Here is a 27,565-nt window from a genome sequence, read left to right as displayed (position 1 = left end):
TCACTCTCTCTCATTCTCTCTCCCCTCCCTCAGTCACTCTCTCTCATTCTCTCTCCCCTCCCTCAGTCACTCTCTCTCATTCTCTCTCCCCTCCCTCAGTCACTCTCTCTCATTCTCTCTCCCCTCCCCCTCTCTCTCTGCCAGTCAGTCTCTCTCTCCCCTCCCTCAGTCACTCTCTCTCCCCTCCCCCTCTTTCAGTCAGTCTCTCTCCCCTCCCCTCTCTCTCAGTCAGTCAGTCTCTCCCCTCCCTCAGTCACTCTCTCTCCCCTCCCTCAGTCACTCTCTCTCATTCTCTCTCCCCTCCCCCTCTCTCTCTGCCAGTCAGTCTCTCTCTCCCCTCCCTCAGTCACTCTCTCTGTCTCTCTCCCCTCCCCCTCTTTCAGTCAGTCTCTCTCCCCTCCCCTCTCTCTCAGTCAGTCAGTCTCTCCCCTCCCCCTCTCTCCCCTCCCTCAGTCACTCTCTCTCATTCTCTCTCCCCTCCCTCAGTCACTCTCTCTCCCCTCCCCCCTCTCTCAGTCAGTCTGTCTCTCTGCCAGTCAGTCTCTCTCTCCCCTCCCCCTCAGTCGCTCTCTCTCCCCTCCCTCAGTCACTCTCTCTCAGTCTTTCTCCCCTCCCCTGTCAGTCTGTCTCTCTCCCCTCCCCTGTCAGTCTGTCTCTCTCCCCCTCCCCCTGTCAGTCTGTCTCTTCCCCCTCTTTCTCTCTGTCTCTCCCCCCTCTCTCTCTCTCTCTCTCCCCCCTCTCAGTCTCTCCCCTCCCCCTCTCTCAGTCTCTCTCCCCTCCCCCTTTCTGTCAGTCTCTCTCTGTCAGTCTCTCTCTCCCCTCCCCCCTCTGTCAGTCTCTCTTTCCCCTCCCCCTGTCAGTCTCTCTCCCCTCCCCCTCTCTCTGTCAGTCTCTCTCCCCTCCCCTCTCTCTGTCAGTCTCTCTCCTCCCCCTCTCTGTCAGTCTCTCTCTCTCTCCTCCCCCTCTCTCTCTCAGTCAGTCAGTCTCTCTCTGTCAGTCTCTCTCTCCCCTCCCCCTCTCTCTGTCAGTCTCTCTCTCTCTCTCCTACCCTCCCCCCTCTGTCAGTCTCTCTCTCTCTCCTCCCCCCTCTCTCAGTCACTCACTCTCTCTCTCCTCCCCTCTCTCTCTCTCTCAGTCGGTATCTCTCCTCCCCCTCTCTCAGTCAGTCTCTCTCTCTCCTCCCCCCTCTCTCTCTCTCCTCCCCCCTCTCTCAGTCAGTCACTCTCTCTCTCCCCTCCCCCTCAGTCTCCGCCCACAGTTTGCGGCCTAGTTCCACTCTGAGGCCTGAGCTCGAGTACTTCCATTTCCATGGTAACGCAAGCCCCGCCCTCTCCTGCAGCCGGATGATGACGCAGTAGGTCGCGTGTTGGTGACGCTGGCGGCGCGCGGGGACCGGAGGGGAAGATGGCGGAATATCTGGCATCCATCTTCGGCACCGAAAAAGACAAGTAAGAGACAGACACAGAGAGACTGACTGACTGAGAGAGAGAGAGACTGACTGACTGACTGAGAGAGAGAGAGAGAGAGAGAGAGAGAGAGAGAGAGAGAGAGACTGACTGAGAGAGAGACTGACTGAGAGAGAGACTGACTGAGAGAGAGACTGACTGACTGAGAGAGACTGACTGACTGAGAGAGAGACTGACTGAGAGAGAGAGACTGACTGAGAGAGAGACTGACTGAGAGAGAGAGACTGACTGAGAGAGAGACTGACTGACTGACTGACTGACTGAGAGAGAGAGAGACTGACTGACTGACTGAGAGAGAGAGAGAGAGAGAGAGAGAGAGAGAGAGAGAGAGACTGACTGAGAGAGAGACTGACTGAGAGAGAGACTGACTGAGAGAGAGACTGACTGACTGAGAGAGTGACTGACTGACTGAGAGAGAGACTGACTGAGAGAGAGAGACTGACTGAGAGAGAGACTGACTGACTGAGAGAGAGACTGACTGACTGAGAGAGAGACTGACTGACTGAGAGAGAGAGACTGACTGAGAGAGAGAGACTGACTGAGAGAGAGACTGACTGACTGAGAGAGAGACTGACTGACTGAGAGAGAGACTGACTGACTGAGAGAGAGACTGACTGACTGAGAGAGAGACTGACTGACTGAGAGAGAGAGACTGACTGAGAGAGAGACTGACTGACTGAGAGAGAGACTGACTGACTGAGAGAGAGAGACTGACTGAGAGAGAGAGACTGACTGAGAGAGAGAGACTGACTGAGAGAGAGACTGACTGACTGAGAGAGAGAGACTGACTGAGAGAGAGTGACTGACTGAGAGAGAGAGACTGACTGAGAGAGAGAGACTGACTGAGAGAGAGAGACTGACTGAGAGAGAGAGACTGACTGAGAGAGAGAGACTGACTGAGAGAGAGAGACTGACTGAGAGAGAGAGACTGACTGAGAGAGAGAGACTGACTGAGAGAGAGAGACTGACTGAGAGAGAGTGACTGACTGAGAGAGAGAGACTGACTGAGAGAGAGAGACTGACTGAGAGAGAGTGACTGAGAGAGAGAGACTGACTGAGAGAGAGAGACTGACTGAGAGAGAGAGACTGACTGAGAGAGACTGACTGACTGAGAGACTGACTGACTGAGAGACTGACTGACTGAGAGACTGACTGACTGAGAGACTGACTGACTGAGAGACTGACTGACTGAGAGACTGACTGACTGAGAGACTGACTGACTGAGAGACTGACTGACTGAGAGACTGACTGACTGAGAGACTGACTGACTGAGAGACTGACTGACTGAGAGAGAGAGACTGACTGAGAGAGAGAGACTGACTGACTGAGAGACTGACTGACTGAGAGAGACTGACTGACTGAGAGAGACTGACTGACTGAGAGAGACTGACTGACTGAGAGAGACTGACTGACTGAGAGAGACTGACTGACTGAGAGAGACTGACTGACTGAGAGAGACTGACTGACTGAGAGAGACTGACTGACTGAGAGAGACTGACTGAGAGAGACTGACTGACTGAGAGAGAGAGAGACTGACTGACTGAGAGAGAGAGAGAGAGACTGACTGACTGAGAGAGAGAGACTGACTGAGAGAGAGAGAGACTGACTGACTGAGAGAGAGAGAGACTGACTGACTGAGAGAGAGAGAGACTGACTGACTGAGAGAGAGAGAGACTGACTGACTGAGAGAGAGAGACTGACTGACTGAGAGAGAGAGAGACTGACTGAGAGAGAGAGAGACTGACTGAGAGAGAGAGAGACTGACTGAGAGAGAGAGAGACTGACTGAGAGAGAGAGACTGACTGACTGACTGAGAGAGAGAGACTGACTGACTGACTGAGAGAGAGAGACTGACTGAGAGAGAGAGAGACTGACTGAGAGAGAGAGAGACTGACTGAGAGAGAGAGACTGACTGAGAGAGAGAGACTGACTGAGAGAGAGAGAGACTGACTGAGAGAGAGAGAGACTGACTGAGAGAGAGAGAGACTGACTGAGAGAGAGAGAGACTGACTGAGAGAGAGAGAGACTGACTGAGAGAGAGAGAGACTGACTGAGAGAGAGAGAGACTGACTGAGAGAGAGAGAGACTGACTGAGAGAGAGAGAGACTGACTGAGAGAGAGAGAGACTGACTGAGAGAGAGAGAGACTGACTGAGAGAGAGAGAGACTGACTGAGAGAGAGAGACTGACTGAGAGAGAGAGAGACTGACTGAGAGAGAGAGACTGACTGAGAGAGAGAGAGACTGACTGAGAGAGAGAGAGACTGACTGAGAGAGAGAGAGACTGACTGAGAGAGAGAGAGACTGACTGAGAGAGAGAGAGACTGACTGAGAGAGAGAGAGACTGACTGAGAGAGAGAGAGACTGACTGAGAGAGAGACTGACTGACTGACTGAGAGAGACTGACTGACTGACTGAGAGAGACTGACTGACTGACTGAGAGAGACTGACTGACTGACTGAGAGAGACTGACTGACTGACTGAGAGAGACTGACTGACTGACTGAGAGAGACTGACTGACTGACTGAGAGAGACTGACTGACTGACTGAGAGAGACTGACTGACTGAGAGAGACTGACTGACTGAGAGAGACTGACTGACTGACTGAGAGAGACTGACTGACTGACTGAGAGAGACTGACTGACTGACTGAGAGAGACTGACTGACTGACTGAGAGAGACTGACTGACTGACTGACTGAGAGAGACTGACTGACTGACTGACTGAGAGAGACTGACTGACTGACTGACTGAGAGACTGACTGACTGACTGACTGACTGAGAGAGACTGACTGACTGACTGACTGAGAGAGACTGACTGACTGACTGACTGAGAGAGACTGACTGACTGACTGACTGAGAGAGACTGACTGACTGACTGACTGAGAGAGACTGACTGACTGACTGACTGAGAGAGACTGACTGACTGACTGAGAGAGACTGACTGACTGAGAGAGACTGACTGACTGACTGACTGAGAGAGACTGACTGACTGACTGACTGAGAGAGACTGACTGACTGACTGAGAGAGACTGACTGACTGAGAGAGACTGACTGACTGACTGACTGAGAGAGAGAGACTGACTGACTGAGAGAGAGAGACTGACTGACTGACTGAGAGAGAGAGACTGACTGACTGACTGAGAGAGACTGACTGACTGACTGAGAGAGACTGACTGACTGACTGACTGAGAGAGACTGACTGACTGACTGACTGAGAGAGACTGACTGACTGACTGAGAGAGACTGACTGACTGACTGAGAGAGACTGACTGACTGACTGAGAGAGACTGACTGACTGACTGAAAGAGACTGACTGACTGACTGAAAGAGACTGACTGACTGACTGAGAGAGACTGACTGACTGACTGAGAGAGACTGACTGACTGACTGAGAGAGACTGACTGACTGACTGAGAGAGACTGACTGACTGACTGAGAGAGACTGACTGACTGACTGAGAGAGACTGACTGACTGACTGAGAGAGACTGACTGACTGACTGAGAGAGACTGACTGACTGAGAGAGACTGACTGACTGAGAGAGACTGACTGACTGACTGAGAGAGACTGACTGACTGACTGAGAGAGACTGACTGACTGACTGAGAGAGACTGACTGACTGACTGAGAGAGACTGACTGACTGACTGAGAGAGACTGACTGACTGACTGAGAGAGACTGACTGACTGACTGAGAGAGACTGACTGACTGACTGAGAGAGACTGACTGACTGACTGAGAGAGACTGACTGACTGACTGAGAGAGACTGACTGACTGACTGAGAGAGACTGACTGACTGACTGAGAGAGACTGACTGACTGACTGAGAGAGACTGACTGACTGACTGACTGAGAGAGACTGACTGACTGACTGACTGAGAGAGACTGACTGACTGACTGACTGAGAGAGACTGACTGACTGACTGACTGAGAGAGACTGACTGACTGACTGAGAGAGACTGACTGACTGACTGACTGAGAGAGACTGACTGACTGACTGAGAGAGACTGACTGACTGACTGACTGAGAGAGAGACTGACTGACTGACTGAGAGAGAGAGACTGACTGACTGACTGACTGAGAGAGAGACTGACTGACTGAGAGAGAGAGAGAGACTGACTGACTGAGAGAGAGAGAGACTGACTGACTGAGAGAGAGAGAGAGACTGACTGACTGAGAGAGAGAGAGACTGACTGACTGACTGAGAGAGAGAGACTGACTGAGAGAGAGAGAGACTGACTGACTGACTGAGAGAGAGAGAGACTGACTGACTGACTGAGAGAGAGAGACTGACTGACTGACTGAGAGAGAGAGACTGACTGACTGAGAGAGAGACTGACTGACTGACTGACTGACTGAGAGAGACTGACTGACTGACTGACTGAGAGAGACTGACTGACTGACTGAGAGAGACTGACTGACTGACTGACTGAGAGAGAGACTGACTGACTGACTGAGAGAGAGAGACTGACTGACTGACTGACTGAGAGAGAGACTGACTGACTGAGAGAGAGAGAGAGACTGACTGACTGAGAGAGAGAGAGACTGACTGACTGAGAGAGAGAGAGTGACTGACTGAGAGAGAGAGAGAGACTGACTGACTGAGAGAGAGAGAGACTGACTGACTGACTGAGAGAGAGAGACTGACTGAGAGAGAGAGAGACTGACTGACTGACTGAGAGAGAGAGAGACTGACTGACTGACTGAGAGAGAGAGACTGACTGACTGACTGAGAGAGAGAGACTGACTGACTGAGAGAGAGACTGACTGACTGACTGACTGACTGAGAGAGAGAGAGAGACTGACTGACTGAGAGAGAGACTGGCTGAGAGAGAGAGAGAGACTGACTGACTGAGAGAGAGACTGGCTGAGAGAGAGAGAGAGACTGACTGACTGAGAGAGAGACTGGCTGAGAGAGAGAGAGAGACTGACTGACTGACTGAGAGAGAGAGACTGACTGACTGACTGAGAGAGAGAGACTGACTGACTGACTGAGAGAGAGAGACTGACTGACTGACTGAGAGAGAGAGACTGACTGACTGAGAGAGAGAGAGACTGACTGACTGAGAGAGAGAGAGACTGACTGACTGACTGAGAGAGAGAGACTGACTGACTGAGAGAGACTGACTGACTGACTGAGAGAGAGAGACTGACTGACTGAGAGAGAGACTGACTGACTGACTGACTGACTGAGAGAGAGAGAGAGACTGACTGACTGAGAGAGAGACTGGCTGAGAGAGAGAGAGAGACTGACTGACTGAGAGAGAGACTGGCTGAGAGAGAGAGAGAGACTGACTGACTGAGAGAGAGACTGACTGACTGAGAGAGAGACTGACTGACTGAGAGAGAGACTGACTGACTGAGAGAGAGACTGACTGACTGAGAGAGAGACTGACTGACTGAGAGAGAGACTGACTGACTGAGAGAGAGACTGACTGACTGAGAGAGAGACTGACTGACTGAGAGAGAGACTGACTGACTGAGAGAGAGACTGACTGACTGAGAGAGAGACTGACTGGCTGAGAGAGACTGACTGGCTGAGAGAGAGACGGAACTGGAGGGCGTAATGGGCGAGGGAGCCAGGACTGGCGAGGTGTGCAAGAGATACGGGACGGGTGAGGGAGACGGGAGTGGTGGGCGGACTGGGCTGCAAGAGACAGGAATGGCTGGCCAGTGTGGATTAGGAGATGGAGAAAACTGACTGATAATGAGAGTAAGGGTCAGAGGATTGAGTGTGGGGGGGTGGGGGGTGGGGGTGAATAGAGACTGGGGGTGGCGGAGAAATCATTGCTTACATCTGACAGTATTGCCCGTGCCGGGAGCAGACAGATTGATTCCCTGATCCCGAATTAGCAAGTTTGGGAGGTGTGAGGGTAGACCGAGGTGACAGACTTTTTGCTGAGTAATCCTATTTCACCGATTGGAAACATAAGCAATGATAGTGCCACACAGCAGACTTTAACCTACCCGTGACCCACATTTAAAGGGACACTCCAGGCACCCAGACCACTTCTGCTCATTGAAGTGGTCTGGGTGCCAACTCCCACGACCCTTAACCCTGCAAGTGTAATTATTGCAGTTTTTATAAATTATATAATGACCTTGCAGGTTTAAGTCCTCTTCTAGTGGCTATCTATCAGACAGCCACTAGAGCGACTTCTGTGTTCTTAGAACACAAAAAGCATCGCCTGGATCCCCATAGGAAAGCGTTGAATAATGCTTTCCTATGGGGAGGTCTAATGCGCGCAGCCATCTCCGCGCATGCGCCTTAGGTGTCCCCCGCTGGCTGATGTCGGCAGGGAAGGAGCGTGGGCGGAACCTGACTGGGCGCCGAGGGACATCGGCGCTGGATTCGGGTAAGTTACTGAAGGGGTTTTAACACTGCAGGGTCCTGCAGTAACAGTAAAATGGATGTTTTCCTGGTACTGGAGAATCCCTTTAATGTTATCTGATGTGTGGCTGTCTCATTGCTTTTGTTTCCTTTAAAGACTGGAAGAAGCCTGGGTGCTCCCATCATGAGACGTGGTGATCTGAGCCAATCACAATGCTTTCCTATTGGATTGGATGAGATTTCCATGGGGCAGGAGGTGGAGCCAAAAAATGTCCTGGCCAATTAGCATCTCCTCATATAGAATAATTGAATCAATGCATCTCTATGAGGAAAGTTCAGTGTCTGCATGCAGAGGGTGGAGACACTGAATGTCAGTCACACTGTGCAGCACTGCCCCAGGAAGCACCTCTATAAGCCATCTGAGGCTTAGTGGAGGTATCCCTAGGATTATAATGTAAACACTGCATTTTACGAAAACAGTGTTTACTGCAAAAAGCCTGAAGGGAATGATTCTACTCACCAGAACAATACAATATTTAAATGCCAATCATATGCTTCTTATAGACATTAGGGGTTTTATTGTGATTTGGATGATATTCTATGAAAATCTAAACCCATTAAATGGATCACTCTGCCTTTGGAATTGGTCATGCAGCCCATACATACATCGTCATTTGCGCTAGTTAGACATTTGGCACATGTGATATGGTCAGCCCTGAAAACAAGTTCCAGATGTTAAATCTGTACAAAAATGACGTCTGTCGTCAGCGTGATCCACAGACTTTATCAGCTTCCACCCTTGCAGACAGCGCTGCGAGCACTACTTTGGGGTTGGGGGGGGGGGAGAGTTTGATTTCACAGCCTCACTGCATTTTAAGCAACTGGCTTTTTAAAACTTTTTACATTTAATTTAATACTTGCCCTTTGTCTGCCCCCCACTCCATCGCGTACATGTGTTCTGGGCCTGGCCTCCTCTTTGAGGAGCATTTCATTGGATCTTGGAGTGGCATGACCACAGACAGGTTGTGCGAAGAGAACCTCAGCCTCAGTATAGTGTGCTGTTTCTATGGAGTGATTGAATAGGTCTGCCAGAGGTTTCCCGGCTTTTGTGTGCTGGCCCCACAGTGGTTTGTAAGTGTTTGTAATAGGGACTCGTTTTCTCCTCAGGGTTAACTGCTCATTTTACTTTAAGATCGGGGCGTGTCGCCATGGGGATAGATGCTCACGTCTACACAACAAGCCCACCTTCAGCCAGGTATGTTTACTTTTCCCATATTACTCCATCCTCTCCCCGTGGTCGTATTGTAGCTGTCATGTCCTAGCATGTGCTGCTGTGCCCAAGCCAGATGTTTCTCATCTTATTTTGTGAGAATAGGGCTCTCATGAAGGCTCATACAGAAGCACTGACAACATTCCAACTTTATCTTACTAAGGGTTCCTTTTACTGTATGTTTACTTTCTAGTTATCAGCGCCTGCTCACTATGCAATTTGTGCTGTTAAATCCACTTTAAACCCTTTCCATGACCCTATTCTGTAATAATGGCTGGCTGTGATGGATTTGTGCATTGTTGTGAGACAGCAACACACAGTGTGAATAGACCCACCCTTAGCATAATGTAAACATACATCAAACAGCAGTTTCATTTAATCAGCACAACCTGTAGTATTCAGGGTTCTGTGACTTACTTTTACAATATTTCTCTTTAAGTAAGAAAAAATTGGGATGAATTGTAGACAACTGTCGGTTGTGACTGTATGAAATTTTTTGCCATGTACTGGAACAGGATAACTTGCATCTGTACAAGTCAAATGAAAGACCCCCAGCTTGAATTTGGGGCGCAGTATAGGACACCAATTGTTAAACAACATTTATAAGGGAATAAAAGATTTGATAACGTTTCCTGATTTTTAGATGAGTCCCTGTCTCAGAGCCCGCACTGTACGGGTGTTATCCTAATGTGTACCAGGCAGGATAGGTTCCAGCGAAGTACTATTTATTCCTGGCTTGTCTTTTGGAGCCCTCGAACATTAAAACTATGACCACTCCATTATTTTTATGTTTCAGACAATAGCTCTGTTGAATATCTACCGCAATCCACAGAACTCGTCACAGTCAGCAGATGGACTTCGCTGTAAGTTAAATAGCAGCTGTTTCATTAATGGTTTCTCTGTTGTATCTTCCATATTCTGTCTCTCTCCTTCTCCAGTGTGCTCTCTGCTGTCTGTGCTGCCCTGCGCTGTCTCTCTGTGCTGCCCTGCGCTGTCTCTCTGTGCTGCCCTGCGCTGTCTCTCTGTGCCGCCCTGCGCTGTCTCTCTGTGCCGCCCTGCGCTGTCTCTCTGTGCCGCCCTGCGCTGTCTCTCTGTGCCGCCCTGCGCTGTCTCTCTGTGCCGCCCTGCGCTGTCTCTCTGTGCCGCCCTGCGCTGTCTCTCTGTGCCGCCCTGCGCTGTCTCTCTGTGCCGCCCTGCGCTGTCTCTCTGTGCCGCCCTGCGCTGTCTCTCTGTGCCGCCCTGCGCTGTCTCTCTGTGCCGCCCTGCGCTGTCTCTCTGTGCCGCCCTGCGCTGTCTCTCTGTGCCGCCCTGCGCTGTCTCTCTGTGCCGCCCTGCGCTGTCTCTCTGTGCCGCCCTGCGCTGTCTCTCTGTGCCGCCCTGCGCTGTCTCTCTGTGCCGCCCTGCGCTGTCTCTCTGTGCCGCCCTGCGCTGTCTCTCTGTGCCGCCCTGCGCTGTCTCTCTGTGCCGCCCTGCGCTGTCTCTCTGTGCCGCCCTGCGCTGTCTCTCTGTGCCGCCCTGCGCTGTCTCTCTGTGCCGCCCTGCGCTGTCTCTCTGTGCCGCCCTGCGCTGTCTCTCTGTGCCGCCCTGCGCAGTCTCTCTGTGCTGCCCTGCGCTGTCTCTCTGTGCTGCCCTGCGCTGTCTCTCTGTGCTGCCCTGCGCTGTCTCTCTGTGCTGCCCTGCGCTGTCTCTCTGTGCTGCCCTGCGCTGTCTCTCTGTGCTGCCCTGCGCTGTCTCTCTGTGCTGCCCTGCGCTGTCTCTCTGTGCTGCCCTGCGCTGTCTCTCTGTGCTGCCCTGCGCTGTCTCTCTGTGCTGCCCTGCGCTGTCTCTCTGTGCTGCCCTGCGCTGTCTCTCTGTGCTGCCCTGCGCTGTCTCTCTGTGCTGCCCTGCGCTGTCTCTCTGTGCTGCCCTGCGCTGTCTCTCTGTGCTGCCCTGCGCTGTCTCTCTGTGCTGCCCTGCGCTGTCTCTCTGTGCTGCCCTGCGCTGTCTCTCTGTGCTGCCCTGCGCTGTCTCTCTGTGCTGCCCTGCGCTGTCTCTCTGTGCTGCCCTGCGCTGTCTCTCTGTGCTGCCCTGCGCTGTCTCTCTGTGCTGCCCTGCGCTGTCTCTCTGTGCTGCCCTGCGCTGTCTCTCTGTGCTGCCCTGCGCTGTCTCTCTGTGCTGCCCTGCGCTGTCTCTCTGTGCTGCCCTGCGCTGTCTCTCTGTGCTGCCCTGCGCTGTCTCTCTGTGCTGCCCTGCGCTGTCTCTCTGTGCTGCCCTGCGCTGTCTCTCTGTGCTGCCCTGCGCTGTCTCTCTGTGCTGCCCTGCGCTGTCTCTCTGTGCTGCCCTGCGCTGTCTCTCTGTGCTGCCCTGCGCTGTCTCTCTGTGCTGCCCTGCGCTGTCTCTCTGTGCTGCCCTGCGCTGTCTCTCTGTGCTGCCCTGCGCTGTCTCTCTGTGCTGCCCTGCGCTGTCTCTCTGTGCTGCCCTGCGCTGTCTCTCTGTGCTGCCCTGCGCTGTCTCTCTGTGCTGCCCTGCGCTGTCTCTCTGTGCTGCCCTGCGCTGTCTCTCTGTGCTGCCCTGCGCTGTCTCTCTGTGCTGCCCTGCGCTGTCTCTCTCCGTGCTCTGTGGACTCCCTGCTGTCTTTTGTGTGTACTACTCTCTTCCCCCGGCATCTAACTCTCCACCCCCGGTATCTTTCCTGCCACAGGTGCTGTGAGCGATGTGGAAATGCAGGAACATTATGACGAGTTCTTTGAAGTAAGTGCTTTAGGAGGACTCCTAGTGGTTACTTTGTGTACTGAATAATTTTATCTCTGTGGTGTCTTATTTGGACAGGGATATTTCATTGCAATACTTGTATTCCTAATGCTATAGTGTTCTACTGGCTTTTTAGAAAGCTGATTTACTCGCCTTTTATGTCCTGGCGCGGTGGGGCCCGTGCTGCTCCCACCACGCCTCTCTTCCTTTCTGATGATCTCAGCCAATCCAATGCTTCCCTATGGGATGGCAGGCTAGTGCGCACACACTGATCAAGTCAATGCATCTCTGTGGGTGGCATACTGGAATTAGAGTGACAGATCGATCACGGGAAACATTAAAGTGTAAAAAGGCCAACATTTTCTGCTGTCACTGTGTCATTTCTGACCTTTAACACTGTGTTCTGTGTCTGTGTTTTCGCTATTTCTCATTGTTTTCTGATGGGATTAAAAACTGGCTTAAAGAAATTTTCACTTTTGTCCATCTCATCGTAAAATGTGGAGTTCACTATGAACTCCTGGCAGTTCACACTTTAGTGACTAGACTTTCTCAACTTGCTTGTTTTACATTGTAGTTTCCTGTTTGAGATTAAATACTGCCATCAACACGCAACAAGTTACTAATCACCATTTTACCCAAAACTCCAAGAGTCGCTGCCAGAATATGGTGGTGATCTTTATAGAGTTTGAATTACGTTTATGATTTTGGTTTGTTGTTTTCAGAGTTGCCAGCCAAAACTATATTGTAGATCTCTCCATGCTCTGTGTGCATCTATTATCCTGGCCAGCAAAGAGTTATATATCGCGCATAGAATGTGTAATCCCGATGGCAGCCCATGTTCTGTGTGTCAGGGTTATAATACAGGAGAGTTATATATCGCGCATAGAATGTGTAATCCCGATGGCAGCCCATGTTCTGTGTGTCAGGGTTATAATACAGGAGAGTTATGTATCGCGCATAGAATGTGTAATATCGATGGCAGCCCATGTTCTATGTGTCAGGGTTATAATACAGGAGAGTTATATATCACGCATAGAATGTGTAATCCCGATGGCAGCCCATGTTCTGTGTGTCAGGGTTATAATACAGGAGAGTTATATATCACGCATAGAATGTGTAATCCCGATGGCAGCCCATGTTCTGTGTGTCAGGGTTATAATACAGGAGAGTTATGTATCGCGCATAGAATGTGTAATATCGATGGCAGCCCATGTTCTATGTGTCAGGGTTATAATACAGGAGAGTTATATATCGCGCATAGAATGTGTAATATCGATGGCAGCCCATGTTCTATGTGTCAGGGTTATAATACAGGACAGTTATATATCGCGCATAGAATGTGTAATATCGATGGCAGCCCATGTTCTGTGTGTCAGGGTTATAATACAGGAGAGTTATATATCGTGCATAGAATGTGTAATATCGATGGCAGCCCATGTTCTATGTGTCAGGATTATAATACAGGAGAGTTATATATCGCGCATAGAATGTGTAATATCGATGGCAGCCCATGTTCTGTGTGTCAGGATTATAATACAGGAGAGTTATATATCACTTATAGAATGTGTAATCCCGATGGCAGCCCATGTTCTATGTGTCAGGATTATAATACAGGAGAGTTATATATCGCGCATAGAACGTTTAATGCCGATGGCAGCCCATGTTCTGTGTGTCAGGATTATAATACAGGAGAGTTATATATCGCGCATAGAATGTGTAATCCCGATTGCAGCCCATGTTCTATGTGTCAGGGTTATAATACAGGAGAGTTATATATCACTTATAGAACGTGTAATATCGATGGCAGCCCATGTTCTGTGTGTCAGGATTATAATACAGGAGAGTTATATATCACTTATAGAATGTGTAATCCCGATGGCAGCCCATGTTCTATGTGTCAGGATTATAATACAGGAGAGTTATATATCGCGCATAGAACGTTTAATGCCGATGGCAGCCCATGTTCTGTGTGTCAGGATTATAATACAGGAGAGTTATATATCGCGCATAGAATGTGTAATCCCGATTGCAGCCCATGTTCTATGTGTCAGGGTTATAATACAGGAGAGTTATATATCGCGCATAGAACGTGTAATCCAGATGGCAGCCCATGTTCTGTGTGTCAGGATTATAATACAGGAGAGTTATATATCGCGCATAGAACGTGTAATATCGATGGCAGCCCATGTTCTATGTGTCAGGGTTGTAATACAGGAGAGTTATATATCGCGCATAGAACGTGTAATCTCGATAGCAGCCCATGTTCTGTGTGTCAGGGTTATAATACAGGAGAGTTATATATCGCGCATAGAATGTGTAATCCCGATGGCAGCCCATGTTCTATGTGTCAGGATTATAATACAGGAGAGTTATATATCGCGCATAGAATGTGTAATATCAATGGCAGCCCATGTTCTGTGTGTCAGGATTATAATACAGGAGAGTTATATATCGCGCATAGAATGTGTAATCCCGATGGCAGCCCATGTTCTGTGTGTCAGGATTATAATACAGGAGAGTTATATATCACTTATAGAATGTGTAATCTCGATGGCATCCCATGTTCTGTGTGTCAGGATTATAATACAGGAGAGTTATGTATCGCGCATAGAATGTGTAATCCCGATTGCAGCCCATGTTCTGTGTGTCAGGGTTATAATACAGGAGAGTTATATATCGCGCATAGAACGTGTAATATCGTTGGCAGCCCATGTTCTATGTGTCAGGATTATAATTCAGGAGAGTTATATATCCCGCATAGAACGTGTAATCTCGATGGCAGCCCATGTTCTCTGTGTCAGGATTATAATACAGGAGAGTTATATATCGCGCATAGAATGTGTAATCTCGATGGCAGCCCATGTTCTATGTGTCAGGATTATAATTCAGGAGAGTTATATATCGCGCATAGAACGTGTAATCTCGATGGCAGCCCATGTTCTCTGTGTCAGGATTATAATACAGGAGAGTTATATATCGCGCATAGAATGTGTAATCTCGATAGCAGCCCATGTTCTGTGTGTCAGGGTTATAATACAGGAGAGTTATATATCGCGCATAGAATGGGTAATATCGATGGCAGCCCATGTTCTGTGTGTCAGGGTTATAATACAAGAGAGTTATATATCACGCATAGAACGTGTAATCTCGATGGCAGCCCATGTTCTCTGTGTCAGGATTATAATACAGGAGAGTTATATATCGCGCATAGAATGTGTAATCCCGATGGCAGCCCATGTTCTATGTGTCAGGGTTATAATACAGGAGAGTTATATATCGCGCATAGAACGTGTAATCCAGATGGCAGCCCATGTTCTGTGTGTCAGGATTATAATACAGGAGAGTTATATATCGCGCATAGAACGTGTAATATCGATGGCAGCCCATGTTCTATGTGTCAGGGTTGTAATACAGGAGAGTTATATATCGCGCATAGAACGTGTAATCTCGATAGCAGCCCATGTTCTGTGTGTCAGGGTTATAATACAGGAGAGTTATATATCGCGCATAGAATGTGTAATCCCGATGGCAGCCCATGTTCTATGTGTCAGGATTATAATACAGGAGAGTTATATATCGCGCATAGAATGTGTAATATCAATGGCAGCCCATGTTCTGTGTGTCAGGATTATAATACAGGAGAGTTATATATCGCGCATAGAATGTGTAATCCCGATGGCAGCCCATGTTCTGTGTGTCAGGATTATAATACAGGAGAGTTATATATCACTTATAGAATGTGTAATCTCGATGGCATCCCATGTTCTGTGTGTCAGGATTATAATACAGGAGAGTTATGTATCGCGCATAGAATGTGTAATCCCGATTGCAGCCCATGTTCTGTGTGTCAGGGTTATAATACAGGAGAGTTATATATCGCGCATAGAACGTGTAATATCGTTGGCAGCCCATGTTCTATGTGTCAGGATTATAATTCAGGAGAGTTATATATCCCGCATAGAACGTGTAATCTCGATGGCAGCCCATGTTCTCTGTGTCAGGATTATAATACAGGAGAGTTATATATCGCGCATAGAATGTGTAATCTCGATGGCAGCCCATGTTCTATGTGTCAGGATTATAATTCAGGAGAGTTATATATCGCGCATAGAACGTGTAATCTCGATGGCAGCCCATGTTCTCTGTGTCAGGATTATAATACAGGAGAGTTATATATCGCGCATAGAATGTGTAATCTCGATAGCAGCCCATGTTCTGTGTGTCAGGGTTATAATACAGGAGAGTTATATATCGCGCATAGAATGGGTAATATCGATGGCAGCCCATGTTCTGTGTGTCAGGGTTATAATACAAGAGAGTTATATATCACGCATAGAACGTGTAATCTCGATGGCAGCCCATGTTCTCTGTGTCAGGATTATAATACAGGAGAGTTATATATCGCGCATAGAATGTGTAATCCCGATGGCAGCCCATGTTCTATGTGTCAGGGTTATAATACAGGAGAGTTATATATCGCGCATAGAATGTGTAATCCCGATGGCAGCCCATGTTCTATGTGTCAGGGTTATAATACAGGAGAGTTATATATCACTTACAGAATGTGTAATCCCGATTGCAGCCCATGTTCTATGTGTCAGGATTATAATTCAGGAGAGTTATATATCGCGCATAGAACGTTTAATGCCGATGGCAGCCCATGTTCTGTGTGTCAGGATTATAATACAGGAGAGTTATATATCGCGCATAGAATGTGTAATATCGATAGCAGCCCATGTTCTGTGTGTCAGGGTTATAATACAGGAGAGTTATATATCGCGCATAGAACGTGTAATGCCGATGGCAGCCCATGTTCTGTGTGTCAGGATTATAATACAGGAGAGTTATATATCGCGCATAGAATGTGTAATCCCGATGGCAGCCCATGTTCTATGTGTCAGGATTATAATTCAGGAGAGTTATATATCGCGCATAGAATGTGTAATCCCGATGGCAGCCCATGTTCTATGTGTCAGGGTTATAATACAGGAGAGTTATATATCGCGCATAGAACGTGTAATCCAGATGGCAGCCCATGTTCTGTGTGTCAGGATTATAATACAGGAGAGTTATATATCGCGCATAGAACGTGTAATATCGATGGCAGCCCATGTTCTATGTGTCAGGGTTGTAATACAGGAGAGTTATATATCGCGCATAGAACGTGTAATCTCGATAGCAGCCCATGTTCTGTGTGTCAGGGTTATAATACAGGAGAGTTATATATCGCGCATAGAATGTGTAATCTCGATTGCAGCCCATGTTCTATGTGTCAGGGTTATAATACAGGAGAGTTATATATCACTTATAGAACGTGTAATATCGATAGCAGCCCATGTTCTATGTGTCAGGGTTATAATACAGGAGAGTTATATATCACTTATAGAACGTGTAATATCGATGGCAGCCCATGTTCTATGTGTCAGGATTATAATACAGGAGAGTTATATATCGCGCATAGAACGTGTAATATCGATGGCAGCCCATGTTTTGTGTGTCAGGATTATAATACAGGAGAGTTATATATCACTTATAGAATGTGTAATATCGATGGCAGCCCATGTTCTGTGTGTCAGGATTATAATACAGGAGAGTTATATATCACTTATAGAATGTGTAATATCGATGGCAGCCCATGTTCTGTGTGTCAGGGTTATAATACAGGAGAGTTATATATCGCGCATAGAACGTGTAATCTCGATAGCAGCCCATGTTCTGTGTGTCAGGGTTATAATACAGGAGAGTTATATATCGCGCATAGAATGTGTAATCCCGATGGCAGCCCATGTTCTGTGTGTCAGGGTTATAATACAGGAGAGTTACATATCGCGCATAGAATGTGTAATCTCGATGGCAGCCCATGTTCTGTGTGTCAGGGTTATAATACAGGAGAGTTATATATCGCACATAGAACGTGTAAACTCGATGGCAGCCCATGTTCTATGTGTCAGGGTTATAATACAGGAGAGTTATATATCGCACATAGAATGTGTAATCCCGATTGCAGCCCATGTTCTATGTGTCAGGGTTATAATACAGGAGAGTTATATATCACTTATAGAATGTGTAATCCCGATTGCAGCCCATGTTCTGTGTGTCAGGATTATAATACAGGAGAGTTACATATCGCGCATAGAATGTGTAATCTCGATGGCAGCCCATGTTCTGTGTCAGGGTTATAATACAGGAGAGTTATATATCGCACATAGAATGTGTAATCTCGATGGCAGCCCATGTTCTATGTGTCAGGGTTATAATACAGGAGAGTTATATATCGCGCATAGAACGTGTAATCTCGATGGCAGCCCATGTTCTGTGTGTCAGGATTATAATACAGGAGAGTTATATATCGCGCATAGAATGTGTAATCCCGATTGCAGCCCATGTTCTATGTGTCAGGGTTATAATACAGGAGAGTTATATATCACTTATAGAATGTGTAATCCCGATTGCAGCCCATGTTCTGTGTCAGGGTTATAATACAGGAGAGTTATATATCGCACATAGAATGTGTAATCTCGATGGCAGCCCATGTTCTATGTGTCAGGGTTATAATACAGGAGAGTTATATATCGCGCATAGAATGTGTAATATCGATGGCAGCCCATGTTCTGTGTGTCAGGATTATAATACAGGAGAGTTATATATCACGCAAAGAATGTGTAATCCCGATTGCAGCCCATGTTCTGTGTGTCAGGATTATAATACAGGAGAGTTATATATCGCACACAGAATGTGTAATCCCGATAGCATTCCATGTTCTCTGTGTCAGGGTTATAATACAGGAGAGTTATATATCACTTATAGAATGTGTAATCCTGATTGCAGCCCATGTTCTGTGTGTCAGGATTATAATACAGGAGAGTTATATATCGCGCATAGAATGTGTAATATCGATGGCAGCCCATGTTCTGTGTGTCAGGGTTATAATACAGGAGAGTTATATATCGCGCATAGAATGTGTAATCTCGATTGCAGCCCATGTTCTGTGTGCCAGGGTTATAATACAGGAGAGTTATATATCGCACATAGAACGTGTAATATCGATGGCAGCCCATGTTCTATGTGTCAGGGTTATAATACAGGAGAGTTATATATCGCGCATAGAATGTGTAATCCCGATGGCAGCCCATGTTCTGTGTGTCAGGGTTATAATACAGGAGAGTTGTATATCGCGCATAGAATGTGTAATCCCGATGGCAGCCCATGTTCTGTGTGTCAGGATTATAATACAGGAGAGTTATATATCGCGCATAGAATGTGTAATCTCGATGGCAGCCCATGTTCTATGTGTCAGGGTTATAATACAGGAGAGTTATATATCACTTATAGAACGTGTAATATCGATGGCAGCCCATGTTCTATGTGTCAGGATTATAATACAGGAGAGTTATATATCGCGCATAGAACGTGTAATATCGATGGCAGCCCATGTTTTGTGTGTCAGGATTATAATACAGGAGAGTTATATATCACTTATAGAATGTGTAATATCGATGGCAGCCCATGTTCTGTGTGTCAGGATTATAATACAGGAGAGTTATATATCACTTATAGAATGTGTAATATCGATGGCAGCCCATGTTCTGTGTGTCAGGGTTATAATACAGGAGAGTTATATATCGCGCATAGAACGTGTAATCTCGATAGCAGCCCATGTTCTGTGTGTCAGGGTTATAATACAGGAGAGTTATATATCGCGCATAGAATGTGTAATCCCGATGGCAGCCCATGTTCTGTGTGTCAGGGTTATAATACAGGAGAGTTACATATCGCGCATAGAATGTGTAATCTCGATGGCAGCCCATGTTCTGTGTGTCAGGGTTATAATACAGGAGAGTTATATATCGCACATAGAATGTGTAATCCCGATTGCAGCCCATGTTCTATGTGTCAGGGTTATAATACAGGAGAGTTATATATCACTTATAGAATGTGTAATCCCGATTGCAGCCCATGTTCTGTGTGTCAGGATTATAATACAGGAGAGTTACATATCGCGCATAGAATGTGTAATCTCGATGGCAGCCCATGTTCTGTGTCAGGGTTATAATACAGGAGAGTTATATATCGCACATAGAATGTGTAATCTCGATGGCAGCCCATGTTCTATGTGTCAGGGTTATAATACAGGAGAGTTATATATCGCGCATAGAACGTGTAATCTCGATGGCAGCCCATGTTCTGTGTGTCAGGATTATAATACAGGAGAGTTATATATCGCGCATAGAATGTGTAATCCCGATTGCAGCCCATGTTCTATGTGTCAGGGTTATAATACAGGAGAGTTATATATCACTTATAGAATGTGTAATCCCGATTGCAGCCCATGTTCTGTGTCAGGGTTATAATACAGGAGAGTTATATATCGCACATAGAATGTGTAATCTCGATGGCAGCCCATGTTCTATGTGTCAGGGTTATAATACAGGAGAGTTATATATCGCGCATAGAATGTGTAATATCGATGGCAGCCCATGTTCTGTGTGTCAGGATTATAATACAGGAGAGTTATATATCACGCAAAGAATGTGTAATCCCGATTGCAGCCCATGTTCTGTGTGTCAGGATTATAATACAGGAGAGTTATATATCGCACACAGAATGTGTAATTCCCGATAGCATTCCATGTTCTCTGTGTCAGGGTTATAATACAGGAGAGTTATATATCACGCATAGAATGTGTAATATCGATGGCAGCCCATGTTCTGTGTGTCAGGATTATAATACAGGAGAGTTATATATCACGCATAGAATGTGTAATCTCGATGGCAGCCCATGTTCTGTGTGTCAGGATTATAATACAGGAGAGTTATATATCGCACACAGAATGTGTAATCTCGATGGCAGCCCATGTTCTGTGTGTCAGGATTATAATACAGGAGAGTTATATATCACGCATAGAATGTGTAATCTCGATGGCAGCCCATGTTCTATGTGTCAGGGTTATAATACAGGAGAGTTATATATCGCGCATAGAATGTGTAATCTCGATGGCAGCCCATACTTCAAGTTAACTGTTTCTACAAATATATGTTCCAGGTGAGTAAAATGTAATCCTGGGATGTGTAGAGGGGAGCAGCGTATTCTTCTTGCTGTCCAGTCCGGGTGTATCCCAAGCTAGGGAAAATAAGCACGTCCTGTATCTGCACTGTATCTTGAAAACTGGATAAAAACATTTTGAAACTTTTTTTTTTTCACAAACAAAACTAGGGTTAAGGAGGTGATTATTGTTTTGCTGATTGGACAGCGTTTCTTTTTTTTTTCCTCCTTAGGAAGTGTTCACAGAGATGGAAGAGAAGTACGGTGAAGTGGAAGAGATGAATGTTTGTGATAATCTCGGGGATCACCTGGTGGGGAATGTCTATGTGAAGGTAAGCTGCTGATCTTTTCTTCTGTGGGGCCCTCAGTCCTCTGTCCCCTAGCTGCCTGCTGGGCCCTGTCTCTGGTTAAGGGCAGCTGTTTTTTTTTCTCATCTTGTCTTATTTGTTTTGATCCCTTGTGTGTATAATTATAATTTAAAGTTTATTTTGGAAGACATTACATAGAATGTAACTACTCTAAAGGAACACTACAGGGTCAGGAATACAAAAGTGTATACCTGACCCTATATTGTTAACACTGTTTAGGTGGCCACACCTTACTTAAAGAGCTGTAAAACTCACCTTTATTCCAGCAACGCTCCTCCCTTGTCCCGCCTCCTTGGCTGAGATCATCAGAATTGACAATCTCAGCCAATCCAATGCTTTCCATTGTCAATTCTGATGATCTCAGCCAAGGGGGCGTGGGGCGGAGTCAGACACCTCACTGGCCAATCAACATCTACATTGAATCAATGCCTCTCTATGAGGAATGTTCAGCGGGAGACACTGAACATCAGTGCTGCACATTGTGTAGAACTGACTCGGGAAGCACATCTAGTGGCTATCCGAGTGACTCCCCTAGGGAGCAATGTAAGCACTACTTTTTCTTTGCAAAGGCAGTGTTTACATTTAAAAGCCTGCTGGCACTGGCTATAGACACAAAAGCCGCTATATTAAGCTGTAATTGTTCTGGTGACTATAGTGTTCCTTTAAGTGTCGGTAGGCGAAACGATGTCCTGGGTAATAGAATGCAAAGACAGTAATTTTTAAAACATAACCAGTAATATGTAATTTAAAAACCGTACCCATTAAATAATGAGAGAGGTGCTTCCGGTAATACCAGTGTGTCTAAAAACAGATGAAACTAAGAAATCTAAATTTCAATCCTTCTTTTCATTTTGTTCCCATTATTACTGCTCATACATTGCATGTGTCAGCGCTACGCTCTCACCCTGTGTAACCACCCTAACCCTTGCAGTTCCGCCGGGAAGAGGATGCAGAAAAGGCTGTGAAGGATCTGAATAATCGTTGGTTTAACGGTCAGCCCATCCACGCAGAGCTGTCTCCGGTCACTGATTTTAGGGAAGCATGCTGTCGCCAGTATGAGATGGGGTGAGTAACAAGTAGTCACAGCGTTATCATTAGCACATCCAAGGATTATACAATGTGTTTTGTGTACAATGTTATGTTCTTTTCTTCTTCTTTTTTTGACCATTTCTTTTTTTCTTTTTCCGTTTTTGTGGTCAGCGTAACAATCTTTCCGTATTTCGGTGTATTCTCAAACAGGCCTTGCTTGTATTATATTATATATTAAGCTCAATGAAGCCGTGTTGGTGTATAGATCATGCCCTGCAGTGTCACTGCTCCGTTTAGAAAGGATCTGCTGCTCCGTTTAGAAAGGATCTGCTGCTCCGTTTAGAATGGATCTGCTGCTCCGTTTAGAATGGATCTGCTGCTCCGTTTAGAATGGATCTGCTGCTCCGTTTAGAATGGATCTGCTGCTCCGTTAATAGGTGCCATGATATACCAAAATGGCGCCTCTATATATGCTATAATATGCCAATTTTATGCTTCTAAAACAGATTGCCATGGTGTGCCAAATGTATGCCATTAAAGCTGATTGCCATGGGGTGCTAATTGTATGCCTCTAAAACTGATTGCCATGGTGTGCCAATTGTATGCCTCTAAAACTGATTGCTATGCTGTGCCAATTGTATGCCTCTAAAACTGATTGCCATGGTGTGCCAATTGTATGCCTCTAAAACTGATTGCTATGCTGTGCCAATTGTATGCCTCTAAAACTGATTGCCATGGTGTGCCAATTGTATGCCTCTAAAACTGATTGCCATGGTGTGCCAATTGTATGCCTCTAAAACTGATTGCCATGGTGTGCCAATTGTATGCCTCTAAAACTGATTGCCATGGTGTGCCAATTGTATGCCTCTAAAACTGATTGCCATGGTGTGCCAATTGTATGCCTCTAAAACTGATTGCCATGGTGTGCCAATTGTATGCCTCTAAAACTGATTGCCATGGTGTGCCAATTGTATGCCTCTAAAACTGATTGCCATGGTGTGCCAATTTTATGCATCTAAAGCTGCCACGATGTGCCAATTATATGCCTCTAAAACTGATTGCTATGCTGTGCCAATTGTATGCCTCTAAAACTGATTGCTATGCTGTGCCAATTGTATGCCTCTAAAACTGATTGCCATAGTGTGCCAATTTTATGCATCTAAAGCTGCCATGGCGTGCCAAGTTTATTCATTTTGAAAATGTGCATTAAAAGCAAGTGATTTTCAAATAATTATCGTTTTCAAAATTGGGTCTCTGACCATAAAAAGTTTGGGAAGCCCTGCTCTTCATTATCCTCCAATATCTGGGACAGAGTATAGCAGATATTTTAACCCCTTAAGGACCTAACTTTCTTTATTGCAAGTTCTGTTTAATTAAGATTTTCTTATCCCCTGCTATGTTTATAGCTTGCTAGACCCTGCAAGAGCCTCCTGTATGTGATTAAAGTTCAATTTAGAGATTGAGATACAATTATTTAAGGTAAATTACATCTGTTTGAAAGTGAAACCAGTTTTTTTTTTCATGCAGGCTCTGTCAATCATAGCCAAGGGAGGTGTGGCTAGGGCTGCATAAACAGAAACAAAGTGATTTAACTCCTAAATGACAGTGAATTGAGCAGTGAAATTGCAGGGGAATGATCTATACACTAAAACTGCTTTATTTAGCTAAAGTAATTTAGGGGACTATAGTGTTCCTTTAATCATTGATTTTTACTGACACCTAGTGGATCATTTGTGATATAACAACTGTATAATACTTGGACACTAATAGATATATGAATTTATTGCACTTGTCTTGAAACAAATCAATTTGTTGATTCATTTGGAAAAACTCTTTCGCCTGGTGGGCAAATAGTGGGATGATTCGATTCATATGCAACGAGTGCACTAATTGATAAAGCAAAACACAAACTTTATATATTTATAATGTGTTTATGTGCAATATAAGATGTTATAAATATGTGAATACTTGCATCAAGTGGAGATGTTGAATGCTTGCACTGTTGCGGGTTTGGTTATGATGTGAGTGTTGGATTGGCACGGCACTAGGGGTGGTTATAGATATGTCCGTATTGCATTGGCACGGTGTGGGGGTAGATATGGGTATGATGTCTGGCACCACATGGGGGTAAATATGGGCATGGTGAGGGGTAGATATGTGTATGTCAGTGTTGGATTGGCACAGCATGGGGGAATATATGGGTATGATGTCTGGGATTGGCACGCTGTGAGTAAAATATATGGGTTGGCACGGCATGGTAGATAGGGGTATGATGTTAGTGTGGGATGTTACATTACAGTTTGTGATGCTGGCGTGGATATTTGGATGGCGGGAGGTTATTGGAGCAATGGCAGTGTAGATACTTCTATGAGGTTGGGTGTGCATTATAGAAGTAATGGCCGTGCAGATTCTTCTATGAGGTTGGGTGTTAGTTGCTGGTGTGCCGAGGCATTGTAAGAATAATGTCAGTGTAGATATTTTGATGCGGTTATGTGTGGGTTGCTGGCATGCTGAGGTGTTGTAAGAGTAATGGCAGTGTGGATACTTGTTGGAGGTTGATGTGTGAGATGCTGGTGTGGTTATGTGCATGGTAATGATAATTGTTCTGGTTTCTGCAGGGAGTGCACACGTGGGGGATTCTGTAATTTCATGCATCTGAAGCCAATTTCTCGAGAACTACGCAGAGAACTGTATGGACGTCGTCGGAAGAAGTGAGTAGACAGCAGTACTGAGATGCTTTGTACCAGCTTTTGAGTTTCCTTCATTAACAATATTGCTTTTTTTTGTTTTTTCTGTTTTTTTTGTTTTTTTTTGTTTTTTTTGTTTTTTCTCTTATGGACAGATTGCAGGGCAGAGTAGCAATAAACAAGTTAGTAATTTCTTCACCTTTGGGATTGGTTAGGGAGATTTGAATTTTTTGTATTTAAATCAATAAGAATAGAATGGTACTGTGTGAAGGACCCTACTGTGGCCTTTGTGGCCTTTCCAGCACCCCATGCAAACCTTTCATTGTGCAATCCAATGTCTGCTCTCCTTGACACCTCAACCTCCAACGACTCCCCATATTTATTTTTTTTATCAAGGACTGCACATTTTCTTTCATCTTGTTTCATTCCCCGATCCACCCTTCATCTCACCTTTTTAACACCTTTATCTTCCTAGGTTGTTCTCTCATTGTTTGCTTAACTTTTCAATGCCATCCAATGTGCTGACCTCCCTCCATTTTTCTGTTCCTTTTTAGCTTGGTCCCACCGCCCTCAAATTCTCAGTTTATCCTCTCATGCATATTCTACCACTTTGTCTATGTTCCAATCCTGTCTATCACCTGTGACTCCGAAGTGTCCTGTAAAGTTTGCAGATGGTCCCCTTTCAGACCACTGGGCCCATTCACTTTCATTGTTAACCCATCCACACCACGATCACTGCTACATAACAGCCTGCGTTGGGCATCCTTTACTTATACACTCTTGTCTTTTTCAGGCATCGATCTCGCTCAAGATCCCGCGAACGCCGCTCTCGTTCCAGAGATCGTGGGCGGGGGGGTGGAGGTGGTGGTGGAGGAGGAGGAGGAGGAGGAGGAGGGGGCGGCCGGGACAGGGACCGTCGGAGGTCAAGAGACCGAGAGAGGTCGGGTCGTTTCTGAGCCAGCGTTTTTATTCCATGTTCTGGGACTTCCCAGGAGGACTGGGGGAGGGGGGATGGGCTCTGTGCTCAGCAGCCTGGGGGAATATTTTTCATTGTATTTTATTTTTGTTTTGTTTTTTTAAACTGGGCTTCTGATTAAACATTTGTAGTGATCGAGTAACAATACTAATTAGTCCCGGTGTGAATTTCTATCTTGGAGTTTTTGTGTTAACTGGCATTATTTTACCCAAAACAATGGAATCCTTGAAATGAAATATCCCCTAATTAATAAACAGTATTAGACATTGTAATCCAGGAAGAAGAATTATTGAAGGCTATTTATCACTAAGATCATAGTACTTTGAGATGTTTCCTACTTCATTCATGTTGTTTATGGAGTTTATTACGTAATAGGGCTGCACGCATTTAGTGCTGAGACCAGGTTGGATGGCCTGACCATCTTATTACATTGAATCTGTTTTGTGTGTAAGCAGCTCCTGGCAACGCACATTGCAGTCAGGCAGGAATTAACATTCTGTACAGGGGCCCCCCTCCTCAGTATTCAGTCTCTGGCCTTCAAACATTCATGGTATGTACATTGACAGAAAAGGCACAGGTTTCACCCCACAGCCCACCTGTAACAACTGCCACTATTTAGAATATCTATATGGATATAGCCTGTAAACGTTCCTATCCAGCAGAGTCCAGGTCCAGCTGTCCCAAGTCAAATATTACAGACACAAAGCAAATATGGTGAGCCAAATGAGGATCAGGAATGATGCATTAAGGGTTAGCGTATTGGGAGTTAGAAGAAGGGTTGGGGAAGGATGGGCTAGTAAGAGTTCCTTGTCCTTCAAAAACTAGACAGGTCCTGCAACACTTAGTGCAGATCATGTTTAAAGCCCACCCCTGTATCTCCCCTTTGACCTATAAAAACAGGCAGCAGCAAGTATCTCCAGTATTTGCCTGTTATTTAAATTGTATTATTTTATTTACTCCAAGGCGAGTATGTGGCAGGGGCACAGGTTGCTTTTGACGGCTTTAGACACGAAGGTATCATGTCTATATAATCTCTGCTGGAGGCATGTGTGATAACCTGGCCAACAATCTGACCTGGGTACCGATTGCAAACAAGCAGTTTGAGCAAGGACACATGAAAAGTATTAGGTATACGTAAGGACGCTAGAAGGGCCAGAGAATAAGAAACGGAGGATTATCCTAACCACACGAAAAGGACCAAGGAACCTCGGAGCAAACTTCATGCTTGGGAACCGTGAGGATAACCAAACCCGATCACCCACCTGGGAAACTGGACTTGCACTCTGCCGTTTATGCTCATGAAACATAAAGCGAGCAGCCGCATTTTCAAGAGCGGAGTGAACCTTAGTCCAGTTATCACGAATAGAGGTAAGTTGATCATCCAGAGTAGGGATAGCTGTATCAGAAAACACAGCAGGATGGCGACCCGTACTGACAAAAAACGGACTATGCACAGATGAGTCATGGGTAGCGTTATTCCTTGGAAATTTGGCCCAGGGCAATAATTCAGCCCAGTTAGACTGTGTACTATTCACGAAGTAACGTAAATACAGCTCAAGTGATTGGTTAGCTCTTTCAGCCGTACCATTAGTTTGGTGATGGTATGCAGAGGAAAATGACAATTCAATGCCCAACTGTTTATTGAATGCCCTCCAGAACCGTGACACAAAT

The 27,565-nt window shown here is 46.1% G+C and overlaps 2 protein-coding genes across 3 annotated transcripts in view; both read left to right on the top strand.

The window, feature by feature from the left end:
• The window catches only part of CBS (cystathionine beta-synthase), a 494,065-nt gene that overhangs the window by 378,388 nt on the left and 88,112 nt on the right, over positions 1–27,565 (top strand). The window contains exon 1 of one of the 2 annotated variants that reach the window (XM_063445623.1): positions 24,922–24,942. The exons of the other annotated variant lie outside the window; for it this stretch is intronic. The gene's annotated coding sequence lies outside the window, so the exon portion shown is untranslated. Of the gene's footprint in view, positions 1–24,921; positions 24,943–27,565 lie in introns of those variants that run through there. 2 annotated transcript variants of the gene reach the window in all.
• On the top strand, positions 1,216–26,041 carry U2AF1 (U2 small nuclear RNA auxiliary factor 1). Its single transcript, XM_063445697.1, has 8 exons — positions 1,216–1,448; positions 8,960–9,047; positions 9,859–9,925; positions 11,743–11,792; positions 21,068–21,166; positions 22,134–22,267; positions 24,850–24,942; positions 25,712–26,041. The coding sequence occupies exons 1-8, from the start codon at positions 1,405–1,407 to the stop codon at positions 25,872–25,874; spliced, it is 738 nt and encodes a 245-aa protein (XP_063301767.1). The 5' UTR covers positions 1,216–1,404; the 3' UTR covers positions 25,875–26,041.

This window comes from Pelobates fuscus, chromosome 1, assembly GCF_036172605.1.
Source record: "Pelobates fuscus isolate aPelFus1 chromosome 1, aPelFus1.pri, whole genome shotgun sequence".
In the NCBI taxonomy this organism is placed as follows: Eukaryota; Metazoa; Chordata; class Amphibia; order Anura; family Pelobatidae; genus Pelobates; species Pelobates fuscus.
The sequence above is the reverse complement of the archived record's forward strand: the minus strand, read 5'-3'. Positions and strand labels throughout refer to the sequence as shown.